This window comes from Pleurodeles waltl, chromosome 4_2, assembly GCF_031143425.1.
Source record: "Pleurodeles waltl isolate 20211129_DDA chromosome 4_2, aPleWal1.hap1.20221129, whole genome shotgun sequence".
NCBI classification, from domain to species: Eukaryota; Metazoa; Chordata; class Amphibia; order Caudata; family Salamandridae; genus Pleurodeles; species Pleurodeles waltl.
Window position 1 is genome coordinate 963995407 of NC_090443.1, and position 16808 is coordinate 964012214.

Consider the following 16808-nt stretch of genomic DNA (forward strand, 5'->3'; position numbering starts at 1 on the left):
AGCTTCAGGAATGATGAGCGGCTCGCTGTCGAGCAGTGCTCGAGGGACATAGCCAGGATGAGTGGAAGCACCGATGGTGGCTTCAGCCTGGATCCAGAGGTCCCGTCTCGCAATGATGACGAACCTGCCAATGGTAGCCCAGCGGGGGCACATCTTGGCTCTGTGGGGCTCAAAGGTGCTCCATAGGGAGTTGGTGGCCCAAAGATGGCATGCATGATATCATAAAAATCTTTAGGCACAGCGGGCATCACTCTGGCGCCCAAAAAACTCTGGTTAGTGTGAAGTGCCCCCAGATGCCAGCTTTGTAAATGGAGAGTAGGACTGGGGCCTAAAAGCACTGGGTTCTTTTTCCCCAGAAACATCACTTAGGCACTGTACACTTGTCAAAACAGTTAACACTAGATTTTACTTGGTTTTGTGCTTTTGGTGCAGAATTAGTCATGAAAGAAATTGATGTCAGCATGCCTGGGTGGCGCCTATATAGGCACTTTGACCTCAGTTCTGAAGGAAATGCTGCAGAGACAGAGCCAAACTACACCACCTGCTGTCGAGCAGAGGTACTGCTCAAGATTTTCTGTATCAAGTCTGATGCCTAGGGAATATTCTAAAGTGAAGTATCTGGGGTTAAAAGTCTCTATAAAAAATACATTTTAATTGTCATAGTGCTGGGGAAATACTCCCCCTCATCCCCAATATAATTCCCAAAAGCTGGTTGGCTCTGACCAGAGTCCAAATCAAAAAGTTGTTTGAATGCTGAGATGAGCTTTGAAAGAAAGGCATGCTTCTGTCTGAGTCAGTATGAACTGAGGCTGAGGGTGTTGGTACAGAACCAAGACATTAGACCTTGACTGCGGCTGAGATGGATTACCTTTGGATTTGGAAAGGACTATTGGAACAGTGTTGCAGGGAAAGCAAGGATTTTGGTACTGGAAAGGAAGTTGAAGAGTGGAACCTGGGGCAGGTTCTGGGGGGCGCAGACTGGTGGCCATCGAGGATCCGTGGAGACCAAAGGCAAGCCAGAGTCAGAAATTTGCACAAAAAAAATCACAATATGTCTTTCCTAAAGATCTCAGTCTGTGGCAATGTCACCAATTGACCCGGGAATTCTCTTGACCATGGGACCAAAATCAAGACCACAAGGCACCCAGACATTCTTATTCATTCTTAGATTGAGAGTGGCGGGACTAGTGGGACGAATCTCACTTGGTCTGCTTGTGCTTCCACTTTGATTTCAACTTACTGACAGACTTGGATCTTGATGACAACCTGTAGCGGGATCGTCCTCAAGAGCAGAAATGGGTCTGCACCCTCAAATTCTAATCGTAGGTCTTCCTAAGCCACTTTTGGTGTTCAGTGACATAAACATTCATGTTCTGAGATTGTCTTTGAGTTCATTCATTGGAGGCTTTGGAGTTGAGTGTGGAACCCAAACACCAGATGGCGCTGTCACAGACATCTGTTTATGACAGTTCCCTATGGCTTAAGCCCCATAGTTTAAGAAGGTAATGTAGTTCTCTTGCTCACTCGAATAAAACATTTGAGGGGAAAAAAACTATCAGCTCATGAGGAAATAGTTGGGAGAGAGCTCCAGATCCATGTACAATGGCACAGAATGAAAGGAAAGGATGGCAGCGTGCAGGGGTGGTGTTTCTAAGCGTCTCCATTTGTCACTTCTGGGAAAGAACAAAGTCAGGACGAAGCCACATGATGCCACCTACTGGCGTGCATAAGCAATGCTGTTTTTAATATTCCAGTTCCAGTCTGGTACCCGAATATATCCTAAAGGTGAGGAATTTGCTGTAAGAACATCTAGCAGAATGATTATGTAAACGCCTTTCTCCTAATCCAAATAGGCATTAAATCGCAGTTCACATGAAAGTGAACAACAAAACTGTTAAAAAGTAAGTCTGCTTTTTTGGTTGTTTGTGAATGCCAGTGTAGAAAAAAAACACAAAACACCAGTGGGAAGGGTTTAAAGATATGAAACTTGCTTTAATGATGTTTCCAAATGTTATTGACGTGACACATTTACAGCAAGAATTGAATAACTAGGCAATGACCATGGATGGAATTTTCATTCTTTTGATGTTTTGTTTTCCTTTTGACTTGAATGGCACCTACTGAGCACTAGAAGTGAACTGCTGGGTGAGATGGCTGTATTCTCTATCTGCTACAAAACCCTTAAAGGTTTCTCGCTCGGTGAACACCATCTCCTCTCATGGAACTTCCACTCCTTGCCCAAAGGTAATCTAAGGCCAGGTGGCAGTGGGCATGTGTAAAAGGAGAGTCCTTCTGATGTGGTATGGTTAGTCTCCTTAAACCAGTTGAAATTAAGCAGATCTCATCCAGTGGATTGTGTGTCACGGGCACACAGGCTTTTAAGCACTTCTTATTCCATACAGGTCCCATGTTGCATTGGGCGCAAAAGCATCCACATGCCGCAGAGGTCCCCTTAGGGCACGTTGCTTGAAAGAGATCCCATCCCACAGTGTGATAAAAAAAAAAACCTGCTCCACACTCCTGGGACACATAATGTGACAGAGCTCTGGCTCTTGTCAGGTCTCTTACGCCATCCACTGATTTCCAAATTCTCGCTTCTCATACATATACTGGTGGTGCATGGTTACTACCCTGCAGGGGCGGCTACTGTGAGACTAGACATCACCCGGTGACTCGAATCTTTGAAGAGCTCGTATGCTACGCTGGTCCCCTGCTGACATAGGGTTTAATAGAACTTTTTCTGCAAAAACATACAAAAGATCCCTACATTCATGTCTCTCCGGACCTCCCATCACATACGAGCATCTGAAGAGCTTTCCACCCATCACATGGTTCTCTGAGGACTTCTCATTTTACTACACAGGTCTCTGAGGAGCTCTCATTCTACCATGCAGGTCTCTGAAGAGTTCATAATTTCCCACACACGTTTTAGAACAGGATTCCATTAAACAAAAAATACACCACTAGGCATCTCTCAATCCACACAGGAATTTGAAGATATCCCAGTCTAATATACAGGTCCCTGAAGATCGCTCAGCATGCACAGGTTCCTCATGTCTCTCACCCTACACAGGTCAGTGAAAAATTCTCATTTCACAGGACTCTGTTGGATTCTTATCACAATCTCTATAGAGAGTTCCAGAGAGGTCTCTAAAGCGCCCTCATTCCACCCACGGTAACAGCTCAATCTACATATCTATTATGAATGTTCATTCCATTTGGGCCTATGAGGAGTTCATGTTAAACATAATAGTTACCTAAGCAGCTTTCATTCCATGGTGTTCTGTGAAGCTCTCAGTTCACAAAGGTTTCTACAGAGCTCTCATTCCATATAGGTCGCAAGCTCTCATTCTTGATCGCTCTCTGAAAAGCTGTCATTCCACAAAGTTAGTAAGGTCTATTCTCTGATATGCTCTGATTCATTACTGGTCTCATTCTTAATTGGCTTCTAAAGATATCTCATTCCACACAGGTGTCAAGTTCTCCTTCCACAAAGTTCTTAAGCTCTCATTCCTGACAGGTCTTTGATGAGGTCTCATTCCACATCATTCTCAAGCCTCATTTTTTTTATAGGTCTCTGAAGAGTGCTCAGCAAACATAAAGCATTACCTAAGCCGCTCTCATTCCTCAGCTTTGTTTGGTGAGCTCATTCCACACAGGAGTCTAAATGGCTCTCGTCCACATGGTGTCTGAAGAGGTCTGACACTACACAGGTTTCAGGCTCTCATTCCTGGCAGGTCTCTGAAGATCTTTCATTCCACACATCTTAAGCTCTATTCTTGACTGTCTTCCACCGAGCCCTCACATTACAAGGGTCTAAAACTCATTCTTGATAAGTATCTAAAAATCTCTCATTCAAAACTGAGGTCTCAAGCTTTATTTTCTAGTAGGTCTCTTGAGAGCTATCATTCCACACAGCTCTGAAGCTCCCAGTCATGGTAGGTCTCTGAAGAGTTATCCTGAACAAAGACCTCAAACTCTTAATCTTTATAGGTCTCTGGAGAGCTCTCCTTACACAAGTCTCTCTGAAGATCTCTCATTCCGCTAGGGTATCTGAAACCCCTCCTTCAACATAGAGCTATGGAGAGTTTGCTTTTTGCTTTAAAGATACAATAGTTCTCTATGCGGCTCTCTTTCCACGAGTATCTGAGGAGCTTCCATTACACACAGGACTCAAATTCTTGTTCTGGGGGAAGAAGTCTTGGAGAGCTTTCATTCCACGCAGGTTTAAAGCTCCCGTTCTAGATAGGTCTCCTAAGATTTCTCATTCTGAGTTGTATTTCCTAGAAGGTCTCGGGAAAAGGTCTCATTCTACATAGTTTGTAAGCTCTCTTTCCTGGTAGGTCTCTGAAGAGATACCATTCCACAAGTCTCAAGCTGTTATTCATGTCAGGTCTCTCAAGAGCTACCATTCCACGAAGGTCTCAACCTCTCATTCAAGTATCTGAGAGCTATTAATACGCAAAGGGCTCAAGGTCTCATTCTTGATAGGTCTCTAAAGAACTATTATTCCATATACTCTCAAGACGTAATTTATAGTACGTTTCTGGAGAGTTCTAATTCCACTTAGTCCTTAAGCTCTCCTTTGGTCTCTGAAGAGCTATCATTCCACATGTCTCAAGATCTTGTTCTTAATAGGTCCATGAACAGCTCTTATTACACAATTCTCAAGCTCTCATTCGTCAGAGGTTGGTGGTGAGCTGTCGCCCTACACAGGTCTCAGAAGAGCTCTCATTCCACAAACAGCTTTGAAGAGTTTGCATTAAACATACATTACTTCCATAAGCCACTCTCACGCCACAATTATCCAAGAAGCTCTCATTCCACACAGGTCTAAAGCTCTCCTATATGTTATATCTCTAGAGAAATCTCAATGCATACAAGTCTCAAGCTTTCATTCCCTACAAGTGTCTGGACAGCTCACATTCAACAAAGGGTTCTGAAGAGTTTGCATTAAACACAATAGTTTTTGATGCCTCTCACTCCACATGTATCTGAGAAGCCCTTATTCCTCACAATTTTCTGAGGACTTCTCACTGTACACAACTCTCCTGTAGGGCGTCATCACACACAAGCCTTTGATGCTCTCTCATTCCACACGACTTTGAGAGGTTCTCATTACACCACTCAGGTCTCTAAAGCGCTTTTATTCCATGCATCTAAAAGGCCTCTTTCACAAATAGCTTTTAAAAATCATTTCATGTCTCTTAAGCACTCTCACTCATCCTGAAACTCTGATGGTCTCTCATGAAACATATTTCCCTAAGCAGCTCTCATTCGGCACAGGTCTGCCAGCAGCTTAAACTCTTATTCATAGATGAGCAATGCTGTGCAGGTGGAAGAGGTGTTTAAGAAACTGCCATTGCAACAGGTATCCGCACCACGGACGGGTGCACTGTCCGACGGAGTGAAGGATGTGAGAGGTATGTCCCAACTTTCACCAAAAGAGGCAATGTGCAGCCAGGGCTTTAAAATGATATTAATCAAGGATACTTTTATCATGTGCAGGTAACGTTGCACATGATAAGCCAAAGAAGTTGTGTTCTGCTCAGGGGGGTTGATGTGTACAGAAAGGACAGTCCATCGCTGATCCTTGGGCATGAGTCACATACCTTGTGATGGGGAATCACCATTTTGTATGCTTCTGCGAAGTGTCACTGATCAGTCATAGAGAGCTTCTGTTCCACGCAGGCAGCACAGGACCTCGGAAACAACCGACCACAGACAGTCTCTTGTGTGCAGGTGACTGCCGTCCCCTAGCCTGAAGACCTGCTAGAAGATTCGGTGTACATGTGCAAGAACTTGTAAAATGGAGACATACTTCTCTACAACACTGCCACATCTCTCAGAGGAAAGGCTGCTCTATATGAAGGGATTTCAGACAACATTATAGATCAGCCGTAGAATGCGTCTCTGTTCCGTACAGGGTTTCCACAAAACATGTTCAAGTGGGTGCAAGAGGTTGGGGAGGGGGCAGCTGCATACCACCTGGTCTGTCAGTTTTTTTTTTTATCCTGCAGAGGGGGAGGCTTGACAAGAATGCAAATCTGAATCTTCAGAAGAGGATGCAGGCTTAATTAGCCACGGTAGCTCGCTGTTGCTTGAGTCTGAGCACTGTCAACACAACAATCTTGGGCGTTTATAAAACTAGCCTGTATCCAAGCCGGTTGTGCTGCACAACTTCATGGGAGGGCACGAGGCGGACATAACGTATGCAAGACCAGCTTGGACCACCTTTGGCTCTCCCTTCACACGATGGTCACAGAGCGTGGACAGAACCAGAATAGGCACGTGGAACTTGAACTCGCAGAAGGTTGTGGTGAACACCACCTGGTTGGTCATAAGAGTTAAAAACTTGGTATAGCAGGGCTGGTGGAGCCAGTAAGGAAGTTACCAGTAGACTTAACAGCCAGCATAGAGGGTAATGTTAAGCCAGCTGGGAACATTCAACTGCCTCTCAGTCAAATAGTTAACAACTGAATTCGCTTCTTCCAAGGCAGAGGCGGCCAAAGAAGGAGAGGACATCTAGGACCCTGGTTTCTATAAGTCAATTAGTAGGGAACTAGTGGAAGAGAAAAAAGAACAATGTCCCAACTGGACCAACGTAGGTTAAAGCTATGAGAAAAAAGCATTTAGATAAAATTGATAGGATGAGGGACTTTTTAAAACCCCAAACATCACTCACACACTTCCTGCCTGCAGCATTGTCCTTTGGAGATGACATCTATATCCATCAATGGCAGAACATGTTGAGAGTCTACATTATGCCACAGCTGGTCGAGATCTAAAAAGAATGAGTTGTGGAATATGTATCTCTCTCTGGAGTCAATGTGATTTAGGCACTACTCTACAAAAAACGTTTTAATGTACTCACAATTGTTTGTAGCTTAAGTGTAAGAGGTTTGGGGAGAATATTCCGTGAAGTACTGTTATTTCTTTAAAAAATAATTGAATTTATGTATATTGTATAAGAGGATTATTTGTATTATTTAAAAAGTTTGTTTTGCCATGTTGACATTTAATCAAACTTAATAAATTAACCTTGAAACTTGAGTAAGAGGACAGAGAATACAGCCACATCTCATTAAACGGAGGAGATTAAAACAGACCCCTCCTATTTATAAGAACAGAAGAGTTTGCAGCATTAACAATACAGACAAAAGCTTTGATTTAACTCAGCGGTTTCTGGAGTCCACAGTCCATCAACTGTGAAAACTCAAAGGCATGTTAGAAGCATTTTCGTTAAAAGAGAAGTGCAGCCACGTGCCCCAGGGCTTTGGAGATTACTTAATACACGAAAATGGCTGCATCTGGATTCAGCAAAGGTTAACAAAAAGCAGGAAAGATCTTAAGTTTAGTGACCTTTGTGAGTTTTGGACTAGCAGACCAGGGGGCTAGGTCAAGTTTTTTGAGGACCAGAAAAGGATGTAAAAAACACTGCCTATGGGACCAATCAAAATAAGAATCTTCTACAGGAAATGGGGACCAAATAAAAAGAGAAAGAAATAAACAGATGGGTAGGACTGAAAAAGAGACCATTTGAGGAGAAAAGGATCAGAAGGCAGGCTAGGGGAAAGTACCGACATCGGGATGATGATAATCGGAAGGAGAGCTGGGGACACAAGGGTGGGAAGGATAAACGGATGGGAAGGATTAAAAGATGGGATGGGCTGAGGTCAAACGGGATGACAGGAGGGATAGGAAGAGAAGAGGCATGCGGGAAGCAGGATGGAAGGTAGTAAGGGGAGAAGACTCATCGGAGAAGGATATAAGGTGACAGCTGAATGGGGAGGGTGTAAAGTAGATTGGCAGGTGCTGAGAGGAATGTCACATAAAAGGACAGGAGGGTGACAAAGGCAAGGATCTGCAAAGAAGGTGGAGAGGTTAACAATGGCAAGGAAGGTATGAGGCCCCACAAGCAGCCACATCTCAAACACCATGGAAAGCGGTGGAGTCACTGGCCTGTACCATTCCCAATGAGAAGGAATATTTGGAAGAGACCTTGCAGCAAAAGGGAGAGTAGGACCTTGGAAAGAAGGAGGCATTCCTCAAAACTAAGCGAAGGAGCCAGAGCAGGATGACGATGGAAAGAAGTCATTGGATTAGGCTCAGAGGTAGCAGTCACCTTGTAGTGCTAGAATAATCCCAGAGTGGTCAATACCTGGGGCGCAGATGACAGCTGTAGTAAGGTCTTCCTAAAAAATAAAACATGATGCGAAATCCAAACAACAAGAAAAGCTACAATTCCAAACAAGTGCTATGAGGTCCCTGCTACAAAGTCACGTCTGGCACAAGGCGAGGACATCCTGTCCGGAACTGACCCTAGACCCTGGCCCAGGTTTTTTTTTTTTTTTTTTTTTAGTTTGATAGTTTTATTTTTTATTTTGTTTTTATGTTTTCATCGCATGCAGCTAGCTCTAGGGGTAGAGATCCAGGGTTAATGTAAGGGTTGCCGCTCTTCAGCGATTTTCCTCCCAGTCCGACACACAGGATTCTGTTCGCTGAAGAATTTCCACTTTGTGGGAAAATTGAGGAGCGGTTGTCAACGGTATACTGCATTTGTCCCCATCTTGCAACACTGTCTCAGCCTTTTCCCACCTCACTCCCACTCCCCTAAAATCACATTTTGGCTGGTAGGATGAGAGGGGAAAAGGTGGTGGGGGCCACCCCCCCACTTAGCCTGATCTCTCCCCCCAGACTGGAGCTGGGGCCTGTTATGGAGGGCATTCATATTTTGGGTCTGCACAAATATAAGTTTCCTTGTCCATGTTGTCCGGCCTTTGCAGGCGGTGATGGTCGAGCTGCTCTGTCCGCTTGCCTTGAATTCTACTTCCTGTCTGTCCTCACGCGTGAACACACGGTCAGAAAAGCGCTGCATGCAGCCTTTTGTCCCGCTCCTCCTGGGGAATCAGATGCGTCTGGAGGTTTGTTTAAAGATGAAACCCCTGTGGGCGAGAGTCTTCATGATATTAGCAATGTTCCTGCAGTCATCTGTGGGGGAGAAGAGTGAGACAAGCGAAGGGTTAACCATCAGTGCGCAACATGCATTGCTAATTAAAGACAACAGTGCTAGTCAACAACTGTAGAAGGGTCAGTCTGTCTCTAAATCTGCAGTGCTCTGGTTGTTACAAAGTGCGCAAAAGTTCTCAGGAGCCACAGACCCCCACCTTCACCACATGCTGGGGGAACATTGCAATTTCATATGGCATGCTGAGAGAAGCATATCCATAGGTTGGCCACCATATGGCAGACTTGGAGGCAATCAAGATAACTGATAACCTTTCAGAGAACAAAGTAGATTCTAGTGCACTCTTACTCAGCAGCGAGCCATGTTGCTAGAAAAATGCATCCCTTGGTGAGCCTGGCAGGAAGTGAGCAAGCATCCCTTGGTGCACCTGAAAGGAAGTATGCATGCATATATTGGTGAGATTGGAATTTACTTAACGCACATCTCAGGGTGAGCCCGCAAACAACTAAGCATGCATCCCCAGGTGAACATGGAAGAATTTGGGCATGCAATGCTGCTTGCATTCCTTGGTGAGCCTGGAAGAAACAGAGTATGCATCCTTTGGTGACCCTAGAGGGAAGTCAGCATGCATAATTTGGTGAGTCTAGCAGGAAGTGAGCATGCAGCCCTTGGTGAGCCTGGCAGGATGTGAGCATGCATATCTTGGTAAGCATGGAACAAACTGAACACACATCCCTGGGTGAGCCTGGAATTTAATAAGCATGCATCTCTTGGTGAGCCTGGCAGGAAGCGAGCTTGCACCCCTTGATGAGCCTGGAAGGCCTAAGCATACATATCTTGGTGAGCATGGCATGAACTTAACCCCCAACCCCGGGTGAGACTGGAATTGACTAAGCATGCATCCTCGGGTGAACATGGAAGGATTTAGGCAGGATTCGGGTTCTTGAGCCTTTAAGTAATGGAGTATGCATCTCTTGGTGAGCCTGGAAGCACGTAAGCATGTATATCTTGGTGAGCATGGAATGAACTGAACACACCTGGCCCGGTGACCCTGGAATTAACTAAGCATGCATCCCCAGGTGAACATGGAAGGATCGGGGTATGTGTAGCCTCTTGAACCTTTAAGTAATGGAGTATGCATCCCCTAGTGAGCCTGAAAAGAATTCAGCAAGAATCACCTATTACCAATAAACATTATTACTAAGCTCTTTTGTGGATTCTAAATTCAGTGCTTAATTTCCCAAAAATTAAAAAAAAGTGTGTGAAAGCTATAAAGCAGACGTTCATAAGGGAAAAGCTAGACTACTGTACTGTAATATTTGAAAGCTACTAACCTACAGAGCCTACCAACTCTGCAGCAACATTAATTGTAGGTGCCAGTAGAGATAAAACACAAAACTTCACACCTAAAAATTATTCACTGCATCCAAAGGAAAATAAAAACGCCCGCAACCCCAGCCTCCCAAAGTCACTTTTCATGAAAGTGCCCAAATGCCTCAAAGACCGCAACCTGGAAAGAGACCATAGTCATGCCCATTTAAAAAAAAAAAAAAAAAAAAGAAAACGGGAGCAGACCCAGGCGATCTCAAAAACTTACGTCCCATTGCCCTCTTGCCCTTGTTTGCCAAAATTCAAGAAAAAAAAACACATCAAGAGCTTGCCACCTTTTTGCTGGCACACGATTGTTTGGATACCTCCCAACAGTTTCTGGAAAAATCATAGAAAAGAGTTCGCACTGATCGCCACCACAGATTCGATCAGGAAATCAGTAGACCTGGGATGTGGTGCTATCTTAATTCTATCAGATCTATAAGTGGCGCTTGACACCATCACGCCCCAGATTTTGGCACAACACTTACATCAGGCAGGACTTGGCTTTGAGCATCCTGGAGTCATTTCTCCAAGATAGAACAACATTTAGTTAGGGATACTTCAGATTAGCCCCATTTCAGCTCCCCTGTGGATTTCCCCTGGGATCATCTCTTAGTCCAACCCTTTTTAATTTCTATGTGGTTCCTCTGGCTAAATTAGTACAATCCTTTAATTTCCAGGTGTCCTTGTATGCTGACGACACCCAAATTATTGTCTCCTTTCAAGGCAATGTGCATATTCAGCCGGTAGGTTTCAAACATGTATGAGAGAAGTCAGCAACTGGATGGGCCAAAACTGGCTGAAAACAGATGGTGACAAAACTGAGGTGATCATCTTTGGAGCAAATACCTCCATTTGGAATCAAAACTGGTGGCCCGTGACATGTGGGACCCTACCCACTCCCATCGCTGCAGCAAAGAACCTTGGGATTATATGCGACTCAGCTCTTACCTTTGATGAACAGGTAAATAGAATTATTAATACCTGTCTTTGGATGGTGAGAATCCTAAAAACAAAATCCATCCATTTATGCCACATGAATTAAGGGCGACAGTGGTGCTGGCCCTTATCATATCTAGATTGGACTCTTAACGCCTTTTATCTAAACATTAACCAATCAGCCCTGAATAATCTGCAGTTTATTAGACAACTTATATCTTCCTCTGCCATCGTAGCGAATTTTCCTTTAGTGAGGAAAGCGAGATGGGGAGGAAGATCCTTGTCCCATCAAGGAGCGAAACTCTGGAACAGTCTGCCTACTAATATTCGAGCAAGCTCTCAGGAAATTACATTCCGAAAAACCCTGAAAACATGGTTATTCAGAGCCTGAACTTAAGTGGTGGTGTGTGTTTCTGCGATTCTGCCTGCAATATAAGCGATACGAGGCCTTCGGGTAGTTTAGGCGCTATACAAGCAATCATAACATAACATAACATTATTCAAAATGCAATCACCCGGTTGCTCGGGCTAAGCATGTTTACCTCTATTAAGGAAGGCATGAGGGAGCAGCACTGGGTTAGCCATTAGGAAGCACATCATTTTTAAGTCACTGTGCCTGACCCACAAAGCCCTTCACTCGAGGGCTCAGGATACTTGCAAGCAGCTATCAACTGGTACGCTCCCAGTCGCCCGTTAAGATCAGCTGATCTTAGGTTGGCACGGACTCTGAGGAGAAAAAGAGTAAAATGGGGAGATGGGGCCTTTTGTGTGGTAGCTGTAAAGTTATGGAACTTGCTCCCAGTTAAAATTAGGGGTATCTCACCCCCTCCTGCTATTCCGAAAGCAACTAAAGACTTGGTTGTTTTCAGTGTAGTTCTCTGAATCGCATTAGCCTCTCTTACCTGTCTGGCGCCTCGATACCATTGGGCTGAATGTGCTTTATATGTAACACAACATCCCAAAAATATAAAATCCTTGCAAGAATACACTCATACCTTGGGATTCACTGCCCGATACCACACAAAATCAGGTGTAGTTCAGTGATAGGCCGAATGCTGTGAAGCCCTGCACTTAGCACCCAAGACTTACCCAGCACACCACTACACCCGAAGATCTCCCAGTACTTGGCTACTTAAAAAACAAATGCACTAACCCACTCCAGTGCATGCACATACTTCCTTGCTGTACGCCCACTAATGGGGGGAAAACAAACTCTACTGCACCCCGATGGTAATACTAAGATAGGAAATCATACATCAATGTTTTGGGGTTTGCATGTAGGGCACTTTACTGATTTGAGGGGCTGTGTTTTCAGCCAAGCTACATCTCGCAGATTTACTAGAGCCACCCTACTGCTTCTGGGGAGACCGCGGAGTGAACCGCTCAAGAGGCCTAAACCAGCTCCCAAGCGAGAAGAGAGCAATCAACAACCTCTGAAGGCTGCATCTCAGCACCTACAGGGGTGAACGGCTAGCAGCAGTGGGCAGGGGTGCTATGCCTGCCAGTGACGATACGTATTAAGGCCGGGCACTGCCCCCACATGTCACGCACTCATCATTTATTTCTCGCGATGTCATGTCATCTGGGTGTAAAGCCACACTGTCAGTTCTTCTAAGATGGATCCTTTGGCACGCTAAAGGATCCCCTGTGACGTCACCACCAGGTTTAAAGTAATGTGTTGTCACTTCTGGTGAAACTTAACACAACATACACTTTTTTGGTCACACAGTGCTATCAAATACCTGTGCATAAGGGCACAGCACAGCGATATGCAATTTTAATATATGCTGTGTTTTTGTTTTTGTTTGAGAATTTAGGGTTAAAACATTTTTTTGATAAATCAACATATACACATACTATGAAACATCAGTTACGTATGCTAGCAGAAATGCTTAAACTAAGATACATTTGTATTACAAATAGTATTTGCGAAGCTAAGACATCGAGCTAGATATTCTACCTAAGAATGTTCCAGAAATGTAACTTAAGACTGTAGACAGGGAAGAAAAAAAACACACTGGCACTTAAAACAAAAAAAAGTTGCATAGTTTTAGTGGGAGGGGCTTTTTAAGTCTGGCCTAGCGAAAGCTTCAGCCAGCCTCCTGCATTTAGATGCATTAGGGCAAACCTCTTCATCTTTGGTCGTAAACTGCCATTTACTTTTGTTTCTGCCGACAACACCAAATAGCATGGGGCAATACGTCAGCGCCCACACCAGCCACTGGCTCTCGTGCACTGTAAGTGATGGCATGACTTGACCTGGTGCATACCTGCCTAAAAGTAGTGCACTTCAGATTTAGGGCCTGCTGGGCTGATCTGTCCTTTCGGTTTGCTCTTTTTTTTCAAATGTTGGGCCTTGCTATTGTTATAGAAGGGTCCACTGGCTTCCTGCAATCGTTTTCACTTTTGTTTGCTTAATTTCTACCCTTGATTGCATACGCTTTGCAACCTGGGCGATGGCATTAAAATAGAATTTCGGTATACCTGAAATAAACAAGCCTTGACAAAGCCTGGCCCGACTTTGTCAAGGCGTGCTTATAGCGCTTACAAACCCTGACGAGGCACGGAGGCGCTTTATGCAAGTGACCTTGCATGGGTTACAACTTAGTGCTGTGCCTTGGAGCAGTCGCCGCTCCCAGCACCTCCCTACAGTCTGAGGTGTGGGGGGAGCTGGCCTTCGTTCAACCCCGCCTCCCCCCCCGCACCTGCACCCTGAAGAGGGAGGATGGCGGCGGGAAGGGCCTGGTGCTGGGAGGAAGCCAGAGAGCGTTAGTTACCTGCGACTAATCGCAGCCGGTGTTAGCTAAAATGGAACCCTGGTTAAATTGATTCCTGGTGTCTATATTTCATGTTGGAAATTGGCTTGTAAATCCGTGTTTTGATCTATGGGGGCCGTCTCCTTAAGAAAAAGCCAGAGTAAATGTGTAATTTCTCCCTTGACAGAGCACGGCGGGGAGGCGATCCTTCTTCCGCTCTCCTCCGTTTCGGGACAGCTCCGTTCTGTCGGATTACCACTTTTTCTTCCTCGCACCGCGCCTTGATGTCTCCATTTCATTACGCCGCGGCCATTCATCAAGCTGTTACCGTAAGGGTGACTTTGCCCACTTGCGTGTGGCAGGCAGGCCTTGCTACACCGGGGGAGCGGGGCTGCTGCGGGGGGCGCGGGGAGGTGAGGAGGCAGGGGTGACCGGGATGGGAAGGGGCGCAGATAAAGAGAGTCGATGAGGAGGGCCGGCATCAGCACTGATGTGTAAACGATAAAGACGCCGCCCATCCATCTCCCACTGTAAACCCGGAGAGTGCTTTATAATCAGGCGCGGGCGGTGCTAATGTGGAATTAGGCCTCTCTATCAAAGGGCGGAGGCCTTTTAATCACGGCTTAAAGGGTGCGAGCGCTGTTTATCAGAATTGAACTGTATCCGGCCTAATTGTGCTCATATTTCACTGTCTGGGAGACGCGCGTGCCGGCTGGTGATGGAGTGCTGGGAGCAGGGATGGGGCCCCTCAGGCTGAGGGGTGCTTAGGAGGATGCCAGAGAGGGGCGGCCCAGGGGCTGTAGCTGGGTACCGCCCAAGCCCCGCCCTTCCGGGCAGCGGCGTAACTTCAGGGGGGTGCTTGGTGTGTCGCACTCCTCCCCAAAGATCTATTCTACAGGAAAGAGTTGGGTACAGGTGTTTTCAGTTCCGTACGGCGAGGAGTCTGTCGGATTTCACCTGGGATTTTTTACATAGGCACACAGACAAAAACACGTATACACAGTGTCTGGCATCTCTGTTAGGAAGGCCTTTAAACGTGTTGGTTATTTTACAAAATATTCAGTTTAAGTACTCCTTATAATCTCCTCTCCGGGACCTTTTCACTGCCCCTCAAACTCTGCTTCTGCACTGCTCTTATAATGTTTTTTTAAATGATTTGTCATCATGGTTGTTGCAGAACAGGGAAACTCACCCCCCACCCTCAAAATTAACCACCAAGCTACGTCCCTGCTTCCAAGACCTCGAGATATCCCAATGCACCACCCGTCCTCTTCATGAGCCAAGTTTCAGGTTAACTCTTTCAGTGTCTGTAAATGTCAGACTTCCACTGGGCCAGGTCCATGGTTCAAATCACACTGCCCTTAAAGCACCTCTGAATGCGGAACACAAAGGCAGACGCTTAGTGCAAACCGCTGTTATAACGCTACAAACGGGGCCTTGAGAGATGGGTGTTCAACAGTGCACATTCATGGTCCCTGGTGCTGCTCCACATTTTATCATTCTGGCAGACAGTTTTTTTTCTTGTAAAGGAGAGCCACATAAAGAGCTTCATAATAAGTGCTCCACAAACCTTTGGTCCATTGCCCACCAAACGAAGCCTGGACTCGGTTGGGCGATACTCTTTTTAGCATGCGTAACTACTGTCTCCATAACCGGATCATGACATTACTGTTGGTAACAGTTGCTGACAGTATGCATGTTTGTGGTATTTCTATAGCCAAAACCTAGCTAAAAAGCAGTGGTGTGTGTGCTGTGCAGGTCATACAAGCATACATTCACTGCCTGAAAGGAGCGGTAGCTGGTTAGTGGGAGGTTAATGCCTTATGATGTAGGGTTCTTTAATGTGGTGAGTCTTCAATGATTTCCTAAATTGGATCAACTTTGGGCCAGTCCTGATGGAAGAATAGGGTCCATGCTGTTCCAGACCCTGGATGCATAGACTGAAAGGCCTGCTGCATTTTATTCATTTTTCTCCTCTTCTCCATCTGAAGTCCTATGGTGCTGTGGCTGTGAGAAGAACCACCAGAGATGGTCAGCTTGTCTGTAAGATAAGCAAGGGTGCTGATCTCTGATGGCTTTGTTAGTGATGCCGTTGGATTTGAAGGTACTGGCAAACTGAGCCACTGAAGTTTCATCAGGATGGGTTGGCATGATCATATTTCTTGGGGCTCTCAATGAGATCTGTTGCAAAGTGTAGGATGCCCTTATGGGGTGACAGTGTGGCATCTGGGAAGCCATGAAGAAGCACATTACCATTATCCAGATGCAAAAGTATGAGGGCTTGAACAGTAGTTCCGAAGTTACGTTCTGCAATAAACTGTTTCATTCTCTTTAGAACAGAGTTGGTACTAACCATCTTTCGTTTTCTTTGGCAATGTATTCCTTGAGGGTGAACCTGGTATCTAGGGTGAATCCAAGTGACTTGGCATTCACTGAAAGTTAGGGTTCAAAGCTGTCAAGGTTCACGTCATTGAGTAAGGTTTGCACTATTTCTTGTTTGTTGTTCTTGACAAATAACAGAAATTCAGTCTTGGTGTGAATGAGCTTCGGGTAGGTGCTGGACATCGTGGGCTCGGATTATGTGCAGGCAGTGTTTGAAGAGTTGGATGTCTGAAGCAGAGTTGGCTTTCAAGCAGCGTTGCATGTCATTAGCATACTGGTGAGTCTTGAAGCTGGTATATGTGAAGAGAACCAGAAGGGGCTCCATGGAGAGGCTGAAGATTACAGGGGACAGACCCTAAGGACCCTTGGGGGACTCCGCAGGTAGTATAGCT

The 16808-nt window shown here is 45.4% G+C and overlaps 1 protein-coding gene across 6 annotated transcripts in view; it reads right to left on the reverse strand.

The window, feature by feature from the left end:
• Window positions 1-1966: 1966 nt before the first annotated feature.
• The window catches only part of ERI3 (ERI1 exoribonuclease family member 3), a 1277520-nt gene continuing 1262678 nt past the window's right edge, over window positions 1967-16808 (reverse strand). For all 6 annotated transcript variants that reach the window (XM_069232797.1, XM_069232794.1, XM_069232796.1 and 3 more), the window contains one exon: window positions 1967-8991. In XM_069232797.1, the coding sequence (XP_069088898.1) occupies window positions 8909-8991 (83 nt within the window). In that variant the 3' untranslated portion in view covers window positions 1967-8908. The remainder of the gene's footprint in view (window positions 8992-16808) is intronic.